We start from the raw sequence: 24391 nt of genomic DNA, 5'->3' as shown, positions 1-24391 counted from the left end.
TTGGTAGTTTGACACATAGTAGGGGCTTAGTGAAAGTGAATGCCTCCAGGCTAGGACACAGCTATTAGCCACCTGGCTGCAAAGAAAAGACAGGAAGTGCACATTGGAGACTGTTGGCAACATATTTAGAAGGCAATCTACAACAATCCCTTCTCTGCAAAGGGGTTATTCAAAAGTCAGACCTCTGTTGGCGGTGATATCTACAAAAAGGGAAATTATCAAAGGACACAGAAAAAGCATCAAAGTAAGCATCCCAAGTGCATATGCGAGGTATTGCTTAAAAATCAAGATCCCAAGTAGAATTTTCTGAGAGGATTCCTATCCGTTTTACATTCCTAATGCATTTTACACTTTCAAATTTTACATCAATGAATGGCGGTGGGAACACATAGAAGGTATAGAGTTCTGTCGATGTTATTAAAAGGAATGAGTCTAAATTGGGATTTAGTAGTGGCATCTAAATGAAGAAAATAACACCCAATAACAGATTACTGTCTGAAAATGGCAGAGTTAATTAGCATAGCATAATTTAAGAAAAAATATACTTTTTTAAACAGAGCAGGGAGTCTATAGAATTTCGAAAGTGAATTTGTATTAATATCTTACATTTGTCTCATCTTAGGCAAGCTGTGAAATTGTGGCCTACGCACCGAATCAAGAGCTGGAAGAAATCTTTGCACTTTCTACCTGGGGGGCTTTGGGATCGAGCAGATTCTTCTCTGAGCCCCAGTTTATCTGTAAAATGGAGTATAGCAGTACCTACCTCACCGGGATGTAAAGATTAGTAACTCCAACAATAATTTATAAGTTATAAAGCCGTGTAAACCTAAGGTACTGCTGTTTTGTCTCACTGCTATTCCGAGCGTCCTTCTTTTTTGGTCTTGCATTTCTGCTTCAGAATGGATTTTTGGTACAAGTCCATTTTATCGCGAGCAGTATAGCAGTATTCCTGCCCTTGAATTCGGGTTGCTTGAGGTAACCCCTTTCAGTGATTAAGTTGATTCTTTTTTCCTTGGCCTCTTTCCCTTCACAAACACGGACTGTGCACTGAAAATGAGCTGGAGGGTGACATTAAGGGGCCCTGGATACCATGGGAGCTTAGGGAGCTTGTCCTAGAACAGGAAATGCCTGAGCTGGGTTCTCAGCTCAATGGGAGACAGGAGACGGGAGAGGGAGAGCTGTCACAAGGGGGAGAAGGGGCCCAGGAGGCAGGGGACAGCGTGGGATTGTCACACAGTCAAGAGTGAAGGGAGAGCTAAGAGACACCAGAGCACAAGGCCCTGCAGGCCTTTTACAGTTTTCCGTCATGAATTTATTGTTCTTCTTAGCTTGCACACCTGTCTTCTTTTATAAAACTGGATGCCCCTTGAAAGCAAGGGCTTCGGGAGTGCCTGGGTGGCTCAGTCGGTTAAACGTCTGACGGTTTGTGAGTTCAAGCCTGGCATCAGGATCAGTGCTGGGAGCCTGGAACCTGCTTGGGATTCTGTGTCTCCCTCTCTCTCTGCCCCTCCCCCGCTTTTGTTCTGTCTCTCAAAAATAAACATTTTTTAAAAATTTAAAAAAAGAAAAAGAAAGAAGGCAAGGGCTGTGCTTGGGCATCCCCCCTCCCACCCCCCGAAACATGAGAAGGATTCACTGGAGTTAAGTTAAAGCAGCAGGGTGAAGAGATCAGGTCAGAAGTTTACATACATCCTGAAGAAGAGGGAAGATTATCCATATCACCTACCAGAATAAGTTCATCATTCGGAAATTAAGACATCCAGGTTACTAATATGCCTTTTACAGAGTTTCAAATTGATCTAAAACAATAGACAGTAGTTATATTGAATGGGTTAAATGTTACACGGTTGTTTCCAATTCAAATTATTATAATGAATTTCTTTCTGTGCACGCACGAGCACACACACACACACACACACACACAGGAACCTGCTGTTAAAGCAGCGGAGAAGCGGGTGGGTGGCAGAGGGAGGGGACAGCAAGTATAGAACACCCAGCTTTGGGCTGTGAGGGAGACAGCTTAAATGGTGGACAGTTAATGTTCCAACGAGAGATGAGTAACCAAGTTCACGGGCCGTGGGTAAGACGCAGGGAGAGAGATGGCACTTGCCGCTGTGGAGAGAGCGCATGGGGCTCAGACCTGGAGAAGCTGTGTATGCCCCTCCTCGGACTGAGCGTGCCCACCTACAGCTGGGCATCTTGCAAGAACTCGGATTCTGAGTAAGTCAGTCGGGCGGGGCCTGAGGTTCTGCTTTTCTAACAAGACCCCCGGATGATTCATAAAGTTTGAGATGGGCAGAGCTAGAGCCGAGTCCTAAACCCAGCAGACTCTGCATCACCAGGAGCTTGTTAGAAATGCAGACCAGGGCGCCGGGGTGGCTCAGTTGGTTAAGCTTCCTTCCGACTCTTGGTTTCAGCTCAGGTCATGATCTCATGGGTCTGTGAGACAGAGCCCCGAGTTGGGCTCCATGCTCATAGTTTGGAGCCTGCTTGGGATTCTCGCCCTCTCCCCTTGCCCCTCGCTCCCCCACCCCCTACAATCATCAGCGTGTCCAGTGCACATGAGCTTCTCTCTCTCTCTCTCTCTCAAGATAAATACATAAACTTAAAAAAAAAAAGAAATTAAAACACGTAGACCTCCTGAATGAGTCCACAGCTTGACAAGACCTCCAAGAGATTCCCAGGCACATTCAAGTTTGAGAAGCTCTGCTCCAGGAAACGTGACAGCGGTCACAGCGGTGTCTCCTGAACAAGAAAGACGATGGGAAATAGTTGATGGGAGAATTCAAAGAGCAAGCCAACAAAGGATGTGTAAAAGATTCGACAGGGGGCTGCTTCCAAAAGCCCAGGAGAGGTCACAGATGCTCTCCAGTGTTACCCAAGTACTTTGGATATGGATACACTGAGTGAAGTTCCTCCCCCGGGTTGATATATTTGGGCAAAAGTCTTTCCGTTATGTAGTATGCAATGCTTTTAGTCAAGGGTCTTCATGTTAAAAAAAGAAAGAAAGAAAGAGACTAAAGTGGCTGAGTAGCTCAGTGGGTTAAATGTTTGGCCCTTGATTTCAGCTCAGGTCATGATCTCATGGTTCATGAGTTTGAGCCCCGAGTTGGGCTCTGCACTGACAGCCTACTTGGGATTCTCTCTCTCCCTCTCTCTCTCTCTCTACCCCTCCTTCACTTGTGCTCTCTTTCTCTCTCAAAATAAATAAGTAAACTTTTAAAAAAAAGAATATTGCTTTTGCTCCTTTGTTTTAGCTTATCGATTAACTCATAAAACATTTTCTCAATGTCTGTGATGGAGTCTATATGATTCAGGTTCTCAATATAAAAAAACCAATAGAAGGTGTGTGTGTGTGTGTGTGTGTGTGCGCGCGCGTGCACGCGCGCGTGTGGATAGAGAAAGAGATTTATTTTAAGGAATTGGCTCACAGAGCTGTGCAGCCTAACAAATCCAAAATCTGCAAAGGAAGCTGGCAGGTGGGTGGCCCAGGGCAGAGCCCATGTTGCCATTCAAGTTTGAAGGCCACCTGTGCAGACCCCTCTCTTGCCCAAGGGAGGTCAGTCTTTTGTTCCACTCAGGACTTCCACTGATGGGAGAGCCCCACTGACATTGTAGAGGGCATTCTGCTTTACTTAAAGTCCACCGATTTCAATGTTAGTCTCATCGAAAATACTTAACTAGAAATATCCAGAATAATGTTCAGACCAAGTATCTGGACACCATGGCCCAGCCAAACTGACACATAAAATTAGGCCTCACTGACCGAGATCTTTCTGAAGTCTACGTAATTCATATCTGTCACTCAGAGGGGGTGTTGTTAAGCAGTCGAGAATGATTGCTATCACTTTATTGGAAGATCCAGAAAAGAAAATTCTATAATGTTCTCGATTTTATTAAGACAGTCCAACCTAATGGAGCAGATTCTAAACTCTGCTTCTAATGTGCCACTCAACAAACGTACTGACATGTTATTCACATAGAGCCAGAGCAGCAAGTTCAGACTGTTGATTCTATCAAAACCTTGTCAATCCAGTACGGACGTCACCTCCCTCCTGGGCCAGCTCTGCTGTCCCTGATTCTTGTGTTTTCCTCTCCTCTGAACTCTTCAGAGGTTAAGTGGGCCAGGCCAGTCATTGGGTAATTACTAATGCTCCACACTGTCAGTCCTTTCAAGTGTATTCAAGTAGTGAATATCAAGTATGAACACTCCTTTTAAATCTGTTATACCAGCATTTACCCATCCAAATGAATGTTCTCTTCTTCAAAGTCATAATTCATTCTAATGACACTGCCATTGCTTAAAGCATTTTTGAAATTCTTTAGAAACTCCCTTCAGAACTAGATGCAATATTCTTTTGAATTTCTTAAATAGGGGCATAACTTGGCTCTTTGAAGATAGATTGGGATTTGAAACAGTAAAAAGACATTCACATTTGAGCTGATAATTAAGGTAGGCAATCAAGTTGGGCAATATTATCCTTTAGCCAAAAATCAACTATAACCATGAGGTAATGAGAAAAAAAACCTCCCTCCTTCTGTAGATAATGTCTGGATTTGCATTCTTGTTGGAATAAATTAATAGCCTCCAAGGTGACTCTTGTTCTGAGAGCTTCAACAAATCAATCACTTGGATAAATCAATCCTCACATATTTATTTTAAAACTAGATTCTACAGTTTTAAGTCATTAGTTTCACTCCGGAAACTGGATTCTAAGTGTTTTAGACATTCCCTTTTTTGAACGTCTCTCATAGCACTCATTTTATTATTCTTCTTAGTTTGCACACCCGTCTTTTTAAAAAAATTTTTGTTTTTTTAATTTTATTTTTGAGAGAGAGAGAGAGTGAGGGAGGGAGGGAGGGGCAGAGAGAGGGAGACACAGAATCCGAAGCAGGCTGCAGGCTCTGAGCTGTCAGCACAGAGCCTGATGAGGGGCTCTAACCCATAAACTGTGAGATCATGACCTGAGCCGAAGTCAGACGTTTAATCCACTGAGCCACCCAAGCGCCCCACACACCTGTCTTCTTTTATAAGACTGGACGCTCCTTGAAAGCAAGGGCTGAACTTTATATACCAGCACCCACCTCAGTGCACCGCAGAGTAGGCACTCGATCATATGTGTTGCATGCATGAACTGAATGAATGGATGACTGAATGAATGAATTGCTTAGATCGTTGTTGTCCTATAGACTAGGATCGATCTTAAACTGTTAAAATATCTGAATAAGGCTGCACTTATACCCAGAGTGAAGCCTCTTTTGCCCAGAAAGATCTGTTCCAATACACTTTTCACCAATTTAAAGGCTGCCCGACATTACTTCGTTGCGACACTTGCTAATAAATACATTAGCACAGTGTATATCCCCTTAGAAGCAGTTCATGAAACTTTGCTGAGTGAATAAGGACTGAGTGAATGCATCCAATAAAAACCGCTTTTAATTCAATGAAAACATTGTTTTTAATTATAAAAGAAACCTTCTAGATTTCTAGTCCATTCCTGGAGTGATTACTGATGGTTTTTCTCAATTCAGCTACTTAAAAAAAAAAAAATCTTTGTCAATTTTTGTGAATTAGAGTTTCTATTTCCTTCGGGAAACATTTAATATTTGATATCTGCCTAAGGTTTGTTTGCACTGACATTTTACTGTGAACACTCTTCATCTTGTACTGAGTTGAATAACAAATGTTTAGCCTCTTCTGTTATTAAGGAACATTTTTTTCTTTTCTAGAAGATTGGTTATCATATTGTTTCTATTCTCCAAATACTTCATAGACCTGTCCCTCAAAAAGCTCTTCTTGAGAAAGTAGCTGTGAAATCCACAATTCTTATTGTAATTTGGTAAGTTACAAGGCAAATCTACCACCTGCAAAGCATGATGGAAATATCACACACACACACACACACACACACACACACGGTCACAAATTTAATCAATTCCATGTTGAATGCTAAGAAAAGTTTTAATTGCACAGAGTACCCAACATATCAAATATAAATGAAGGGACAATCAGGAGCGCTATCAAAATGTATAATACAGGAAGTTGTTTAAAAAGAATAGAAAAATTATACTAAGGACCCATAAATCTTCCTCTTTATAAGCATATGTAGTGATTCCTTCAATGCAGGTTTTATATGTACATAGGAATTTTTTTCTTTTTGAAGAACTCCATTGCAGCTATGAGATGAAAAATGTACTGATGTAACAATGTATTATGGTAATGTTATAGCTTCCTTCTTTTTTGCTTTTAGAGTTGGGATTGCTAAAAGCTTATTTAAAACACCCAACTGACATAACCCGCTTTCACCAGAGGACACTGCCAAGTACGTTATCCTTCCCCCGTCACTATTTGGTTCCTCGTTATCCGGCCTCTTTCTACACAGGTCATTTTGATGAGAGAGAGAGGCCAAGGGAGCTCAAGTTTCAGGCAGCGGGTGGCAGGTTACCGTCCTCTCGACCTGGCCAATCCTCCAGTGACCCCTCCCCAGAATGTTTCTCCTAAGGATGGGAAACATACTTGTCTTCCAGTGAAAGGTGTCCTAGGCTTTTTGTCCAGCCACGTTTGCAAGAAAATAGCACTGCTAACCATCCACTCGCTGGGGTTGGGTTCAGACGAGGAGGAGATCCCGAGCAGAGGACCGCTGATTTATGCAGTATCCACAGTCAACGCCCAAGTCAGACTGGCCCCTCAAAGGCTGCCTGGGGAGCTCCCAAGATGCTGGGGTTCTAAGCAAAGCATTCAGGGTGCTCCCTCTGCCTCTTTGGAGAAGTGTTCAAAGGAGAAGATACCTCTCCGGGCCACTGGGCCAAAGCCCGCCCTTCCAGGAGTCAGCTGCATCGGGCCGGCCACCAGGGAAATGGAAGACAGGAGCCTCCCTCGGGAGCACAGGTAGGGACAAGCAGGGGGAAGTGCCCGCCTCCCACCACCTCTTGCCTCCCCCCAGCCTTCTGTCTCGGCACAGGCCTGGCAGGTAGCAGGGACCACAAAGTGTTCAATCCAATCAGATAAATTGATTGGGTGTCTCTTCCGATTCCAGAACACTTGGAAATGGCAATTCTGCCAAAAGAACCTCCGTCAGAGATGATCTGGGTGACAGACTGCAGTTGAAAACGTCATCTATTGAACCTGAGAAAAGTAACAAGGCACGTTATTATCGTCACTGGAAAAACAAAGCCAAAAACCCAACAGTGCCTTAAAACTCATACAACATACAATGTAACCATTTCAATAATTAGTAGAGAACCTTGAGTTCCTCAGAAGAACTCAAAAACCCAAGCAGCTTTTTATGGTTGTTTGTCTACCAGTAGGATATGGATCATTCGCTTTTCCAAGGGCCGGAGTAGATGTGCAGAGTTTTCCCACTTGTGACAAAAGGCCCCCAGTTGGCGAATAGATGCCCAGGACAAAGGTCAGTTTTTGCAAAGGCGAGAAGGGGACGGCACTAGGTTGATTCACCAGGGCAGAGCCAGTAGAGGCCAGGCTGGCCTGCCTGCAGGGGGTTGCAGGCAGCTGATGCATCTCTGGCTGTGCGACCTGCGACCTGCGGTGCATAATGATGGCTCAGGCCTCAGGCGGGGCTCCAAGAGTCCCTCCCCACTGCTCTGTCCTGGAGGTGGCCCCAGCTTGACTCCTAGTCAACTTGCAAGGAGGCACTGGCCAACTTCACAAGCCCCTTGGTGTCCCTTGGATGGCAATGGTCATCCCAGGCAGCCGCACTCACGGGCGCCAAGGCCAGTGGGTGGGGCTGGAGAGATGTCACAGGAGGGACCAGGCACCTGGGACTGCAGCCACCACCGGGTAAGTTAATCCTTCCCCCCAAGAATCCGTGTATGATCCCCCACAGGGCTGCAAGGGAGCGAAGCACAAAGTGATTTTGTAAGGAACACCCAGACAGAGAAAGCTAAAGCAATGTGGAGGGAGGGAGGGAGTTAGGGGGAGAAAGAGAGGGAAAGGGAGAAAGGTGGGGGAGGAGAAAGGGAGGAGGAAGAGGGAGAGAGAGATCAGGGCAGGGGGAAGCAAGGAAAGAGGAAGGAGGAGGAGGAGAGTGAGAGAGAGAGAGAGAGAGAGAGAGAGAGAGAGAGGGAGCTCTCGCGCGCGCGCACAGGAGGGGAGGGGCTATCACCAAGACAAGAAATCCTCAGGAGTAAGCATTTTTGCTATAAACATCGGAAGAAAGCAACCCTCGTTAAATATAATTGAGACTCTTGTTTTTTTATATCTGAGTATTTTTTAAACTGCAGGTTCATAGAGATTGGTGTTTTTTCGTGTGTTTGTGTTCGGGCTCTTTCTTCTTGCAATTAGCAGCAAGAGTCCTGGTTCGAGGAAGTTGCCTTCGGGCCCAGACTCACGTGGGACCGGAGAATGGGCTCAGCAGAAGACAAACCCAGACGAGACTGGACGGATGTCCTCTGCCTGAGCCACAACCAGACTGAAAAGTCGCACCAGCTCCTGAGGGGGAAGCACTGGATACTAGGATCTAGATTAAAATCTGGTAGGGGCGCCTGTGTGGCTCAGTCGGTTAAGCGTCCGATTTCAGCTCAGGTCACGATCTCGCGGTCCGTGAGTTCGAGCCCCGCGTCGGGCTCTGGGCTGATGGCTCAGAGCCTGGAGCCTGCTTCCGATTCTGTGTCTCCCTCTCTCTCTGCCCCTCCCCCGTTCATGCTCTGTCTCTCTCTGTCTCAAAAATAAATAAACGTTAAAAAAAATTAAAAAAAAAATAAAATAAAATCTGGTAGGTGAAGCCTTCTCCAAAGCTATTCTTTCGTGGTCTTACAAACCCTTTCAAAAGTTTTTAAAGATGCATATGGCCCATGGTTAGTCTTCCCCCAGCTGCTCCTGGTTAACATTCTGTTGCCTTGAATATGCACATCAGGAAAGCATCACTCTTTCATAACATTTAAATTGTTGTTAATATTTAAATGAGCAGTAAGATGGACTTACATGAACAATGTATTTAAAAATTGTATTCTGGGGGCGCCTGGGTGGCGCAGTCGGTTAAGCGTCCGACTTCAGCCAGGTCACGATCTCGCGGTCCGTGAGTTCGAGCCCCGCTTCGGGCTCCGGGCTGATGGCTTGGAGCCTGGAGCCTGTTTCCGATTCTGTGTCTCCCTCTCTCTCTGCCCCTCCCCCGTTCATGCTCTGTCTCTCTCTGTCTCAAAAATAAACGTTAATTTTTTTTTTAACGTTTATTTTTGAGACAGAGAGAGACAGAGCATGAACGGGGGAGGGTCAGAGAGAGGGAGACACAGAATCCGAAACAGGCTCTGGGCTCCAAGCTTTCAGCACAGAGCCTGATGCAGGGCTCGAACCCACGGACCGCAAGATCGTGACCTGAGCCGAAGTCGCTGCTTAACCGACTGAGCCACGCAGGCGCCCACTCACTTCTTACTTTCTGAAGTCCGTGATGTTGTTTCCCTTTTATCAAGAGGCCTTTTTCTTTCTTCCTTTTTTTAAATGTTTATTTAACTTTTGAGAGAGAGAGAGAGACAGAGGCAATGCACAAGGGAGAAGGGGCAGAGAGGGAGATACAGAATTCAAAGCAGGCTCCAGGCTCCGAGCTGTCAGCACAGAGCCCAACGCAGGGCTCGGACCCATGAACCAGGAGATCATGACCTGAGCCGAAGTCCGACTGTTAACCGACTGAGCCGCCCAAGTGCCCTGAAGCCTTTTTTTTTTCCAATTAATTGTCCACTCCCATGATATTATTCTACCCTCTTATTTAACTACCTTCCTCAGGTACTTACGAATTTGTAACATACCTCTGGAAGTTACACTGAATTTTCGGTCAGAGAAACTGCTCCTTCGGATTAAAGGTTCACTCATTTTTTCCAGAAATAATTTAATTGTCTCCTTCTTTTCTGGACTTGTGCTTGACAAATTCAGAACTTTTCCTTCCACCTTTACAGTAGAATTGCTGAGCCCAAACCAATAGAAGAAATCAAATAATGCATCAGCTTTGAATTCATACGCAAAGCTCAAATGTTCTCCATTAACCACCTTGTTTCCTGGAGGGAAAAAATTTTGTACTGCCTCTTGAAAATCAAACTGAAAGAGAGAGAGAAGCGTTTAATTAATGTCATGGCTATAATGTTATATTACAGAACGGTATATTACTATAGAATTCTATTATTGAACTAACGACTGCCCAAATATCCAAAATATCACCTATCTTCTTTCTTTTTCATTCTGACATATTTTTCAACGGTTGACTTCTGTTTTTTAAAACAGACCTTCGTACTTATACCTTATCCATCTGAAACCCTTGAACCGCTTGGTCACATTGACCTTTATTGTTACCCCGTTTCTAATCGGTTGCTCGAAACCAAGCTCATTTTATTGGTAGTGATAATGAAACCACAGAAAACGTATGTCTCAGCTCTAGGGACTCAGCCTCGCATGAAATGCCACCGACCCCTCTCTATGTGGTTAGCAGCCCTGGAATCCAACTGACGCAAGCTTACCTGAAGCCGGTAGCTCTCCCCGATCACTGAGGAAATGACCATGTCCATTCCATGCTCTATCTGTCTTCTTATCTTGGGGTGCCTTGTGTTCACGAGAAACGCGTACGTTCTTTCTAGGAATTAGGAGGCACGATTCAGATTGAGGTGCGCACGTGCGACATCAACATACTTCTCAGCATTTGATAAAGCAGTGACTCCCACCCTATTTGGAGACTTTGTTCATTTACAGCCTCCTCTGCAGCTCCCTCAGACCCTCACTGTAAGGCCTAACCAGATTTCTAGAAATGTTATTCCTGAGAACCTTGGGGATGCAAAGGAAGCTCTGGGCAACTGTAAAAGCCAGTTAGAAAAATCAGCTCCAAGTCTACTGTCACTCTTGTCTCAAAAAAATAAAAAATACAAAAAATAAGTCCTATTCCCCGATTATCACAGATGAGAACTGGCTCCCACTGTGTGCGTCCGGCATGGGGAGCTAACGTCACTAGGAGGAAAATCCCTCCCACTGTTTAAATAATACGATGTCTCTGCCCCCGGCAGTTGTATCCTTGGTGGTGTGGTGCTGGTTTGTTTTGGGGTTCTTTCTTTCTTTCTTTCTTTCTTAATTTCTTTCTTAATTTCTTTCTTTCTTTTTTTAATTCCTTATGTCCACTTCTGCCCAATCCTACACAATCTAAGCAAAGAGAAAGTTGTTTCCTCATTAGGAAATTTGAAATATTATGAACCAACGATCTCGTAACTTTTCCAGTCCCCAGAATCAAGCTCCTTGGCCTTAACAGTCAAGTGTTGTTTTCTAGACAGACACGTTACATGGATTCCCACTCTCTGTTAAAGGCCACGGACCAGCCATTATGTGAGTTTGAGAACTGAGTATTTTGCATTGGCTTTGGGAGTCAAACCTATGGTCCCTCAATAATTAGTCTTACATCCCTCAGGAATATCATTTGAGCTAACTTTTGCACTAACTTTGTTCATCTTATTTTTTTTTTACCCCTGTTTCCTTTCTCCCAAATTGCCATCCTGGGGGGCACTTTAAATATAAATGACCTTATATCCTCTTTGAGACAAGAGATAAAGAAAGCAAGCAAGCTATTTGAGACCTTGAACTAGCTTTCACACAAACCAAACTAAGATCTTTAGGTTCCTTAGACACTAAGGGCTACCACACTCCACTGTCATGCTGGCTGGGCAGGTTGTGCACTGCACCACTCTAGAGGGTGCCATTCACATTCATAGACATTGTCTATTTGTACAGTTATTATGACAAACTTCTGGAAGGGATTAGTAAATGATGTTGAGTTACTGGTGGCTTTTTCTAGTTTGCACAAAAGTGCAGCTTAGCACCAAGGTTAGACGTGTTACCTTACTTATAACTTTCATAATTTAAACTTGACCATCTCAAGCTTCTGTATCACAGAAGCCCTTTTTTTCATGGCTTTCCTTACAATTGCACAGCACTGGGTTTCTGTACCTCCTTCCAGGACAGTTGTCACACAACCGTATAGCTTTTACAGGCCACCCGCAAATCCACAAACATTTCCTGCACCACTCCCTGCTACTTTCATTAAAATGTAAAAATGGAGAGGTCTCTTATTCTTTCTTAAGATTCCTCCTGAGAGATCGACGCAGGAGGTGTACTTGATACGCCTGTGAATTACATTCCCGGAGAACTCTCCAGCTTTCTGGTCATCATCAAGCCAAATAACATCAGGGGCTCAGATGCTCTAACAAGTGCTACTTGCTACCTCGTGGTCCGTTCCCGGGCCCTCCTGCCGAGAGAGCATTGTGGCTGAATTGTCAAGCCAGCGGAGAATCTGAATGATTCTGAAGGAAATGAACAGAGCAGCAGCTCCACGAATCTGAATGAGAATGAATGTTTGAGAGAGTCTATTTGGAATTTGCAGATCACTTCTTACTACTTTGGGCTCATTTTAAGAATGCTATTGAGAAGCAGGATTAAGAAATTCTGCCTCTATCACCGAGCATTATGCCCATGGCTTTCCCCACATAACACTGTGCAGGAAGCAGGGAAGATGGAGATATTTTCCTATCGGAACAGGAAGTTAATGGAGTTGTTATCAGTAAATCTGATTTCTTGGAAGAAACGGTAAAGAGATATCCCTCCAGTCGAGATTTGAAGGCCACAGCATGAAACAGAAAAGCCTCTACAACAGCTCTTTCTTTACCTTAGTTTTCTTATCTGTTAAGTGGGTATAAGCACCTCATAGGTAGGATGACTATACATCCTAGTCCCCCTGGGTTAGACCTTGGTCCCAGCATAATTATTAACAGGACCTACTCTCATGCTCGAAAACGTTCCCGTTTGCATGAAAGTCGTATGGGGCTGTTGCGTCCATCAAGGACATGAGCCTATGCCTCACACACGTGAGTGTCTGGAATGTGGCAGACAGTATTATATATCATCAGCAGCGTTCCAGTCATTTTTGCAACCCTCATAGACTCAGAACCTGATAGCACTTCCTGCCTAGACAGGAAGTACAAGACAAAAGCCCAGAGACAGATGGCTTCTGCCCTAGGATCATGTAGAGGTTCTGCAGGCTGGTGCTGTGCTTCAGAGGGTCTAACGCACCAGGCTCCTTGCCCCCCAGCGTTGTCACAAGCTGACATCTACCCTGCCTACTCCGTGAACAACTTGTACCTCATTAGCATGCCACAGTCCACAGCCCCAGGAAGCAGCATCAAACCCAAAATATTTATATACCTACCTTTTGAGGTGTCTTTTTTGGTCTGTACATTAACAAAGAACAGCATTGGTTTGCTCAATATAGTTTCCCTGTAGTCTTTATAATCGCAGTAGTTGGTCAGTTCCACATACCTACGAAAAAAGCAGAGATAATTGCGAACGTAATATACCCTTCCATCTAGGTCAGGAAGGGGATGTTCTGGACAGGCGCCTGCCACATCCACAGAACTTGTGAGGGAAATAGCCTAACGTCTGCCCTCTGGAGGCAGTCATCTTTTGTACGATATAAATAAATCCCCTCCCTAGTCAGCTGAGACATCAGGACACAACCTGAAGGTGGCCCTGGTCTTTGGCGTGGCCTGGCACCAATCCTGGGCTCTCAGAGGCAGCCTTCGCTATGTGATGGCCAACACCATCTATCTTTTGGGCCCTTAAGAGTTCACTGGAAGCTAGAAGTGCTCTGTCTCTCCGGACTGAGAATGAATTACACCCAATTAGTGGGATAAGCTAGGGTGGGTCTGAAATTTCCCTCTTCTCCTCCTCCTGTCTTGCCTTCTCTGATCCCTAGATCCCAGCCCCCCTATAGATTATGCAATCAACCAAGAGTCATATGAACTAATTCATGTGTCCCCGATCCTGAGCTTTGTGCAATGAAGAAAAAAAAAAAAAAATACCACTAATGTTGGACTTTTGCCCATGACCCTATTCAGACTAGCCTCTTTGATTTTCATTCATTACCCCAGCCTGGGAAGTTCTTCTTCACACGTTGACTCTGTCATCCAGGATGTCAGCTTTCTCCCCCTATACTAGAGATTTTCCAGGTAGTTTCTATGTTTCTACCTGTATTGTTGATCGAAAGACAGATCGAAGTGCAAATTGGCTTCCCTCAAGACGATGGCTAATTTTCTATCCATACCTCAGCTCAGATGCCACATGGGCACAGGCAGGCTGAATGGCATCCAACAGGCTGGAGGATGTGTCTGCCACCGTCCCTCTTCAACACAGAACTGGTTCCCCATTGACTGGCCCAGCTGTGTGCATGTGCATGGAATGAATGGCCGCCCTGGCTGACAGCACAGGCCGATTGTGCTATGCTGTGATGTGCTTGCTTCCTACATCTAGTCGCTGGCAGAGACAGCTCGAGTGTTCTTTCTGGCTTGTTGTCCGTCCAGTGCCTGATGTGAAAATCACAGCCTTGGAGAGAGCCCCACTGCAGGGAGCTGTGACCACCCAGCCCCATTAGCCTCCCACCCCACCCCACTTCCCATAACCCACTTAGGGGGGGCCAGCGCACGAGACCCAGACCTGGGCGTGGGTCGGGAACACGTGGGAGAATATCTACCCCCAAGGCAGAAAAACACAGCTTTGGCTTGTCTGTCTCCCAGCTTGGTTTCTTAGAAATCTGTATCATTCTCTCTTTTCTGGGGATTGTCAGACCTGATTTCGAGAGCTTTTAAAACCTGACCCCTGATGGAGTCTCTAAAATGCTTCCTGCCTTGTACTTCATCAGGCTTTTAATGTAGTCTCTGCTTCCCACTCCAGGGACACTGGGTGGTCAGGGGGCTTGTCCAGGGGTGGGGAAGGGGCAACAGGGCTGGTGTATTCCGGGGAAGGGAAGCGGGGACAGGTGTTGACATTCAGGGGTGGGGTGGGGAGGGTAGGAGTAGGGGAGAAGAGGTGGGGGGCCAGGGGGAATAACAAGGGAACAGACTGCGGAAGATAATGCAGCCCAGGGATTTTGTATGGTTCTTCTGTCATCCCTCTCCTGCCCTTATCCTCACCTGAGCAGCACAGTGCCCAGTGAGAATGGGGAAAGGGGAGGTGGGGGACTGAGGGGGAGTGGCCCTTGTGTCCCATAATCAGCAAGGAGAGAACGTTCCTGTTCCTTTTTGTCCCAATTGGCCAACTGCCAAAAGACACTGAAGAAAGGAAGCAGAAGAGAAGGGAGAAAGGGAACCGCAATTTGCCGAGTTCATTTGCTCTCATTCATTCATTCAACAGCATTCACTGGGCGCCGACTGGGTGCTGGGCACCAGGCAGGCATCACACGTGCCTTATCACACCTGAGGGGCTCAGGGCCTGCGAGGTGGGGCTGGGATAGAGGGTGGCAGTACGCGGGTGCCCTCCCAGCCCCTCTGCCATCATCTCTTAACTGTCCAGGACCTGGGACGACCAGACAAGAGTGGCCTGGGAGAGGCTGTGTAAGGTCTGTAGTCGTAGGGGGCGTGGGGAGAGGCGCAGAGGAAGAAGAAAGGAAGAAAACTCTTATCTGTCGTCATGGAAAGGAAAGGACAAGTCCAATTGGAGTAAACATCAACAAGGCGGATGCGTGAAGCTGAGGCAGAGTCGGATGTCACTTGTGACCCATCCAAGGCAGATTTTCATATTCTCCTGCCTTGTTTGCCATGGAGCTAATTTACAGTCACTTAAGCATTTCATATTTTTCTCAAGGTGACTCCTCTGCTCTCTCAATATCCGTGGTCTGAGTGTCGTTCTCTAGGGCGTGAGCACAGCATTTGTGTACAACGCGTCTGGAAAATCTGCCGTCCCGATTACTATTCTGATGTTGCACGTTAACAGTGCAACACTCGCCTCTGCGCGAAACCCATCAACATCCAGTCGAAGGGACCCTCGATTTTATTCCGATGAATCCGTGGCGTATAGGAAAAAGATGAAAATCTCAACTTAGAAACGATCACTGGTTGGGAACATAATCAGTTTTCCCCCCAATTCTCTGGAAGGTTTTTTTGGAATGCGAGGGGGCTCAAAGAGCTGTTGTCTGTCATGATCAGAGAAGGGGGACCAGGCAGGGAGTGGTGGGGGCTTCCGGATAGTCACACGCTCACTGAGTTTAATGCATAACCTATACATGTGTCATCCTTTCTGGAGTCTGAATTTCATAAGATGCCCTGAATAATAAAACTATGCTCAACATAATTTAATTTTCCTTTGATGATTTAGAGGCACTTTTAGGATCTTAACGGGGCTGTAAACATCACCACAGAGCATGTCAGTTATCACTATGCCACAGATGTGTGAAAATGCTGCTATTTATATGAGAGCTCTGTAACAGGATTTACAGACAAGAGATTGTAGCAAGATCCCTGCTTAATGAACTCTGTATTTAAACCAGGTCACAAATAAGAAATACCTCCTTGGGGCGCCTGGGTGGCTCAGTCGGTTGAGCGTCCGGCTTCGGCTCAGGTCATGATCTCACAGTCTGTGAGTTCAAGCCCCGCATCGGGCTCTGGGCTGACAGCTCAGAGCCTGGAGCCTGCTTCTGATTCTGTGTCTCCCTCTCTCTCTGCCCCTCCCCTGCTCATGCTCTGCCTCTCTCTGTCTCAAAAAAAAATAAATAAAAACATTAAAAAAAAAAAAATTAAAAAAAAGAAATACCTCCTTAATTCATCATTCCCAGCCTCCCAGGTACGGTACAATTGTTAAACACCTTGAAATTCCAGAGAAATTAATAAACGTGAGCACTCCTTTGGAATCCACTGTTACAAAATTTGGATATGTAAGCCACTAAAATACAAAAAGATTGAGGACCTGGCTGTGAAGTCTCACAGGTATTTAAGTATCTGGCATTCAATCACTGGCTTTATTTTAAGATGAGCCTTACCAGACTACATTAGGGAATAGTGATTTCATCTTTAATCGTGCATATTTCTGAATTACTGATGCAAACGTTGCTTCTTGGGTACTGGATGCTTGTTGTATTTGCTGAAATTATTAAGGATGAAAAGCAAATGGTTTAAGATAGCTCTCTTTAAACTCTTTATTTCTTCCTGGCTTTTACCCTGGCCCCAAAATGCTTCCAGGCTGAAACTTTCTATGCCTGGCTTCAATCCAAAGATTGAAAGGCAGACCAATGTGACGGCTTTTCGAATGCACAGTGATTCGAAATGAGAAGATCGAAGTCATGCCCTAATTGACAGGCAGTGTGAACTCAGCTGCAGAGCCACATCTCACTGTGACCTTGGGTGAGTTACTTAACCCATCTGAACCTGTGCCCTCATCTATAAAAGGGATAGAACAGTATTTCTTTCTGGGCGAGGATTCAATGCAGTGCAAGTAACATAGGTGTATGCACTTGGGCCCATAATAGATGCTCAACAAACACTGTCAGTATCTTTAACCTGAGCCAACTCTGCTGGCCAAAGGGTGAAGTTCTATAAACTTGTGCCACACAATCAAGGCTGTGTTCATCTGAGTGACCGGGAAAAAGGACAACGCAAGCATCTGAGAAACAAGTGAGCAAGAGTTTCTCCTTCTTTGCTCCAATTTCTTTCCTCAGTTTTTCAGTCTGGAAGCTAAAGCTAAAGCTTAATGAAGGCAATGCCAGAAAGATGAGACCAAGAAAGAACACTGTATTTTTGCTCCTAGCAAATCAGGAGTGGCCGAAAGATCACTCCCCTCTGAGCTGCCTACCTTTCTCTGGGGATTCCTTCAGGCGTTACATCATTTCTAGCACAATCTGAAAAGCTGCCCCAAATTTCCCTTGGCTCCAGCAATTGAGTGCTCAAAGGCGAATAAGAACTCAACCCTATGGCTTTTCCATCTGAGGAGGGGTGGGGGTGTGTGCGTGTGTGTCCCTGCATGTGCTCATTTAAAAAAATATGGAGAGTGGAGCGCAGAAAAAGAGGAACACATATGGAAAACAGGCCTTGTGTAGAAGTCCCAGAAGTTGCTTATAGCTTTCATAATCCTTTGCTACGACACTAAGCTCAAGCGTTCTGCCCTTGGGAGCAAGCAGGATGGCCCTGCCGTGTTTCCAGTGTTAACTTGACAGCTTTATGTGAGGCCTCAGCCTAAGCTGTCAGACAGCTTCTTCTCTTTCACTTCCTCCCCTCCTTCTGCCCCAACTCTAGGGAAATTAAGCAATGGCTTCAGATTTATCACTCCGCTGTCTGCTGATTCGAATCAAGGATGCACATGTTCGTCTACTCATTCATTCATTCATTCCTGATGCTCAGTTCACGCGAAGTGCTGTCATGGCACAGAGAAGGACGCATTCGTACATCCATTTATTCGTGCAACAAATACGTACTGAGCACATGCGCTGCGCGGCAGGGGCACAAAGAAGCAAAAGGAAATAGTCTGGCTCGCAAGAAGCATCTAGTCTGCTAGGAAGGCATAAGAAAATGCACCACTTCGATGTCAAACGATAGACAGGTAAAGCCGTGTTGCTTAACGCATGGCCGCTGGACCATCAGCACCAGCATCACCTACGAGCTCGTAAAACTGCAGAGTCCGGGGCTCCTCCCCAGTTTTGTTCAACCTAAACAACTGTGTTTTAATAAGACCCCCAGGAGGCCTGCAGGTTTATTACAGTTTGAGAAGCACCGGACCGAAGACATGGTCCCTGCCATCGAGAGGCTCACAAACGAATGTGATGACTCAAACACGCAAATGCCAGAGAAATGCATAGCTCTCTGCCTTCGTGTGTCCAACCTCCACTGGCTTACGCTCTAGGTATTTAAATAAGAAAGAGCAAAGCAGGAGGGGTCTGGAGTTAGAACGGTGGACTGAGCTGAGACAGACAAGAGGGACCAGATGCACCACCACTGGGTGGGCCAGAGCGGCAGGGAGGTGTCCCCAGCAGGAATCGCAGGTTAGCCAAGCCTTTGGGACTGTGGGGTGGCTATGCTCAGGCCTGCAGGCGGGCGTCTGGCAAGGACCAGGTGAGCTGAGAGCAGGAAGCAGCCCGGAGTGTGGCCGGAAGCCCACAGCAAGGCTCCTGAGGAAAGAAGGCAGCAATGGCACGAAGCTTTTGAATCATCAGATCTGGGGTTGATTTCTGTCTCGGCGACCTCAGCAAGGTTATTTTAGCTTTGATGAGATTAATTTCCTCACCTGTAAACCCTGGCTAACCAAAAGGACCCCCATGAGGCGGCTAACAGATTAAATATTGCGTGTGAGGCACTTGGCTTACGAGGCTGCGAGCATTTGTCAAGTGGTCAATATGTCACCATATCCGATGTCACCATATCCGAGACTCAGACACGGGGACCAAGGCTGAGGACCCACACTGACTGACGGGGGCCGCAATGCTGCAATCGTGTCTACGCCTCCGCCTCCCATCGGGGTTCCTCCAGGGAGGTGGGCCCGGGGCCAGCAGACAGAGCCCAACGCTTCCCACGGCAGGTGGAGGTGAGACTTGCCCCTGAAAATCTACCTAGGTTCCAGCCCTGACTCCACCCTCACCTCGCCCACCTGTCTCCCGGCTGCCCCCTGCACCCTCTGCCCCCAGGTCGCTGACCTCGAGGTGGGTGTGACTGTCACCATCTAACAGCTGGTCCCATATGGGCAGGAACAGCTTGCGTCTCTGCTTTTAGTGGCTTCCTCAAGGCCGCTGGACTTACCTTCTCTTCTAGGCTGATTATCTACAGTGCATCCTGTCTGATAGAAGTCCAGTTACCTCCTTGTGGATTTGGGAGACCTTTGGGAAAGCTGCTGCCGTCTATAGCAAGCCAGAATTCTTCTGGCTTCCAGGCAGCTGGCTGAGAGCAGAGGCTGACAGTTAGACAACGCTACACAGAAGCCCTCGTGCCACGACTCACCAGCACCTTACTTAGGCAGGTTATTTAATCTCTGCGTCCTAATTTCCTCATCTGTAAAAAAAGGGAAATACCAACAGAGCCGACTTTGAAGTCTCTTGCGAGGTAACGGCTGTAAAATACTTTGCACCATTCCTGGTACTCAAGTAAACATTAGCAGCCGCCCGTAATTATTGTCATACTTATTTTTATTACCTGAATAGCCTCTTTGATGCTAGGGAACCTACGAAAAGGAGGCTGGAGCTCCTATTTGCATGCCACTACATCTCACTAAGGGGCTGCATCTAATTACAGGAAAAACGTGTGTGCATGTGTGCGTGTGCGTGCACACGTGCGTGTGTGCGAGTGTGCGTGAAAGTTAATGGTTACTTTCACCTGGAATCCTGAGCAGGTTGTGTGTATAATACAGCTGGAAATTCTGAGCTTGAAAGAAAAAAATAACAGGAAAGAGCTTGCCATGAATCTCCCAAAATTAGGACAAATTTTTAAAGAAGGCTCTCAGGACTTCTGCTGCCCTGGTGGCCATCCCTCAACCTCCCCTCCACCCCGAGTTCCCTTCGGCTTATTTAGTAGGCATAGATTTGGAAAAACGTTCAAGTATCAAAAAACACACCCCAGTAAGTTGGGCCACCAAATCATCCTCTTGTCTGAATGAGTGACTCATATGAATGTCAGGGTCAGTAGCCCTAAGCGTTTTCGTAAAAGACACTGCACACGTTTCCGAGGCCTCAACAAGGAAATCCTGCTTACGCGGTAAGCCGACCCACACCAAAAATAGTTGTTGAATGACAAAAATAACTGAATTCATTGACAGAGCAAGGATTCTTAACTTGGATCCAAGTAGCTCATAAATTACCCAGATGGTCAGCAACGTTAGTGTATATATACACATCTGGGGAGATGGTCTACACAAATTCTCGAAAACCCAATAGTCTGAAATGATTCATAACCGTCGCTTGGCTTTTTCGTTCCCTGGCCATTTTGGGGGCTCCTCTTGGTTGGGGGCCATCCTGCATATGAGGGAGGAATATGGTGGCCGCAGGAAAGATGAAAAAGTTGTTGGATTCCATCAACTCTAGGTCTTAACTGGTCATGAAAAGGAGGAAGTATGTGCTGGGGTACAAGCCTACTGTGAAGGTGGCTGACAAAGCAAAGTCAGACTGGACATCCTCGCCAGCAACTCGAGGAAGTCTGACGTAGAGCACTGTACCACGCTGGCCAAGGCCGCTGTCCAACACGACAGTGGCAATAATGTTGACTTGGGTACGCCATGCAGATAATAAATAATGCACGCTAGCTATCATTGATCCAGATGAGTCTGTGATCTTTAGAATTGTGCTGTAATGGGCTGTTTAAAAGTAAATCATGCTGTTTGTCTTTAGTACAATGGGCCAAAGCTTACGGAAGGAAGGAAGGAAAGAAGGAAGGAAGGAAGGAAGGGAGGAAGGAAGGGAGGAAGGAAGGAAGAGAAGGGAGAGATGGATGGAGGAAATGAATCACTGCTTTGGAGTGATAAATATTCTGAGAGAGGAAGCTCTATGCGATCCCCAAAACCAAAGACAACTGGGTGAATTTGGCAGATCTGAGGAGACAACTTCGGATGTCTCCATTCGGACTATCTGCCCACTTTGTAGTCCATGAAGACAAAACTTCTCACTGCTGCCCACAACTCAGTCTTCCCTCCCTTTCTAGAAGGATCTGGATCTCCATCCAGATCAGGTTCATCCTTCAGGACCGCACACCCGCCTATAAAAGCCTATCTCCCCTGCCATAGATATGTCCCCTGAGAGGAAGATAGATTGTTCATTCTATCACCCAGATTATTCTCAGATGCTCCTTACTATTTCCCAGGGTTCAAAGGCCCTCACTCAAATGCTTTGACAATGAGAACCCTGTAGTTGCATCCTGACGGCACTCTGGTCTGTGTCACCTGGCCATTGTTTACTTTGGACTCTATACTCCAGGGGAGCACTGCCCTTTAAGAGTCTTTTGTGTGGGAGGTGCTCAAAGCAAGAGTGCACACTTTGACGTCGTTTTAAATTTTGCCGTACTGTTTGCTAAGACTGAGGAAGCTGGCTATGTCAAAATGCTAACGTCTAGCTTCAATTAATTCTGCACATTTTAATTTTTCATACTCTATTCTCAGATACAATGGTTACCTTTTTAAAATAATCTTTGTAAATATAATTTCTAACTCAGTTCCTCCATAGTCCCCTGCGTATGGGTGGGAATTCTCCATTTATCAGAAAGAGAGGTTTTTTTTGTTTTTTTGGGTTTTTTTTGGTGCAAAAAGAAAGGGTGAAATTCTTGCTGCAGAATGGCTTTTCAGGCATTCAAAGCCCCCACTCTCTTTGTGTGGAAAAGCAACATTTTTCCCAGCAGCTTTGAAGCCAGTATTTTAAACATCTCATTTTGTTTGCTTGCCCTTCTTGGCTTGATCCCACTTACAAGGTACCATGGTGCTCCTGTCTTTCCCAATAGCAAACGCTTTGAATCTTAATAGGTGGCCAGCTTACTCATCTCTGATTCAAACTCTAGACTGCACTGCCTGCTTCCCGACACTCAGTTCCACACCCCAAATATAAGACACCCCCTCACACACACAAGCACAGGGTGACCTCTGGAAGGCATGAAGCCATGTAGAATCAAGCATGACGCTCCCTCCTCCTTTACCCCATGATGATCAAAGCCCGCTTCGGACAGACTGCAGCCTTCTGGCTGCAAGTTTGCTAAGAAGCGCTTCAGACACTTTCGCCACCACAGTGAGGCATCCCGGGCCCCCTCCACCAAGTTAGGTTTGGGCCCAGCTCTGCCCCCGGATCCTGGAAGCTCTAGGCATTGCATCGATTTTCCCAGAACCTACCTGCCCACACCACAGCCCACTGGGCCCTCGTTTGCACTTCACAGGGCTTTGTTCCTTTCTCGGCTGTGCTTCTGTATTTTTTGAAAACCGAGGCAGGCCAAAGATGGGAAACTCTGAACTTCTGCACCCTTTCCACTGGGTCTCCTCACCGGCTAAAGCCAGTAAATACACAGAATGGAGCATCCTCTCCCCTCCCCACAAATGCAAAGCCAGGGCCTGAGTCTGTCCTCCGCAAACATCCCTGAAGGGCGTGCCTCCATTTGAGCTCATATGACCCAGTTAAGGAGCCAGAAAGGGAAAAATCACCCTCCAGTTATGCGCTCTCCACCCAGCCCTACGCCACGCGCCTGCCCTGATGCCCTCATGGGCGGCTTCAAGTGGCAGCTGAAAAATGTCATCACTAGGGGCGGAAAAGGCGGGGGGGGGGGGGGGGGAGGTGCACCTCCAGGTGACGTTAGTAGTGAGGCGATCGCACAAGTGGCACGAAAGAGGGGGAGTCCTGGTGGGGACGGGGTTGGCGGCAAGCCGGGCCGGCCGGGGCTCCCGGCACCGCAGCGGGGTGGAGGCCTCTGCGGGGACCCGGCGGGGCCACCCACCTCTTGATGTAGCTGCTGAGGCGGTAGGGCTGCCCGTCGAGGCGCACGCGGCCGTCGCCGAAGACGTTGAAGCCCCCGCGCGCCGCCCCCGCCGCCGCCGCCGCCGCGGGCCCCCCGGGGCCGGGCACCACGAGCTGGTCGCCGCGCAGCTGGAAGGCGCCGGGCTGCAGGCGCAGCAGCTGTGCCAGCGGCAGCAGGGCCAGCTCGCAGTCGCACGTCCACAGGCTGCGCAGCTCCCCCGACGAGATGGAGGTCAGGCTCGGCCTGGCCGGCGCGCACGCCACCCCCGCCATGCCGCTGCCCGGCGGTGCCTCCCGCGCCCGGCTCCGGCGTCGGGTGCCGGCCGGCGAGCGGCGCTCTGCGGGCCCGGCGCGGAGAAAGCGGGCCCCGCGCCGCGCCGCCCTTTTATCCGCCCCGGGCGCGGCCGCCCGCCCCTCCCGGGCCCCGGGCACGACCCCGGACGCTCCGGGCCGAGCGCGCGTCGTGTTGGAACTTGGCACACGCTCCCGGCCGCGCCTGCTCGCCGCCGGGGGTTACTCATCCCCCTCGGGTCCGCCGCTCCACACCCGCGGCCGGGCCCGCCCCCGCCTGGCCGACACGGCCGGGGGCGGGGTGGTGGCGACAGTCGGCCCGCGGTGCGGGTCGGGCCTCGGGGGAGAGGGGAGCATCCATCCGCCCGCGGGACCCCGCGCCCCTGCGGACGGGTGGGAGGGAGGCGTGGCGCTCTCCTGGCTCTCCCCGGCTCTCCCCGCCTGGGGTCCGGGGATCCGCCCGCCCTCCGCCCTCCGCTCCCAGGTCGGGCCCCGAGTTGGAGTCAGTTACCAATCACTGTCTCCCAGCCTGTTTGCTGCCCTTTTCCCCAGCACATCATACCCGGCATCTCCGCTCCTCTCCCTGATTCCTCCCCCTGGGCCCCCACCACGTGGAAACTCCACTGATCATCATGTGATGATCACTTTTCCACAAAGCCTTCTTGAGTCCGCCTTGGAGTTAGTTCATCGCTTTGCTTCGGCTTGCTTCTCCTGCACGCGGCCCACAGGCCTCTCGGCGCGCGGGGTAGTGGGGATGGACAGGACCTAGCAGTCCTGCCTCCTCCCCAGCGTCCGTCCGTAGTAGGCTAAGCTCTCTGAGTCCCGGAATCTATTTATATGTTGAGTCAGTCTATAGATAGTGGGGTGCCAGCTATGTGCTCATTCTGTAGCCATAATGA

The 24391-nt window shown here is 47.7% G+C and overlaps 1 protein-coding gene across 1 annotated transcript; it reads right to left on the bottom strand.

Moving 5' to 3' along the window:
- Positions 1–5943: 5943 nt before the first annotated feature.
- Positions 5944–23697, bottom strand: MEDAG (mesenteric estrogen dependent adipogenesis). The gene is made up of 5 exons (XM_049647415.1): positions 23182–23697; positions 13185–13294; positions 10462–10574; positions 9760–10045; positions 5944–7126 (listed from the first exon to the last, which is right to left on the bottom strand). Exons 1-5 carry the CDS (start codon positions 23472–23474, stop codon positions 7002–7004), a joined length of 927 nt encoding a protein of 308 aa, XP_049503372.1. The 5' UTR covers positions 23475–23697; the 3' UTR covers positions 5944–7001.
- Positions 23698–24391: the final 694 nt, after the last annotated feature.

The sequence above is a fragment of the Panthera uncia genome, assembly GCF_023721935.1.
Source record: "Panthera uncia isolate 11264 chromosome A1 unlocalized genomic scaffold, Puncia_PCG_1.0 HiC_scaffold_16, whole genome shotgun sequence".
Classification (NCBI taxonomy): Eukaryota; Metazoa; Chordata; class Mammalia; order Carnivora; family Felidae; genus Panthera; species Panthera uncia.
The sequence above is the reverse complement of the archived record's forward strand: the minus strand, read 5'-3'. Positions and strand labels throughout refer to the sequence as shown.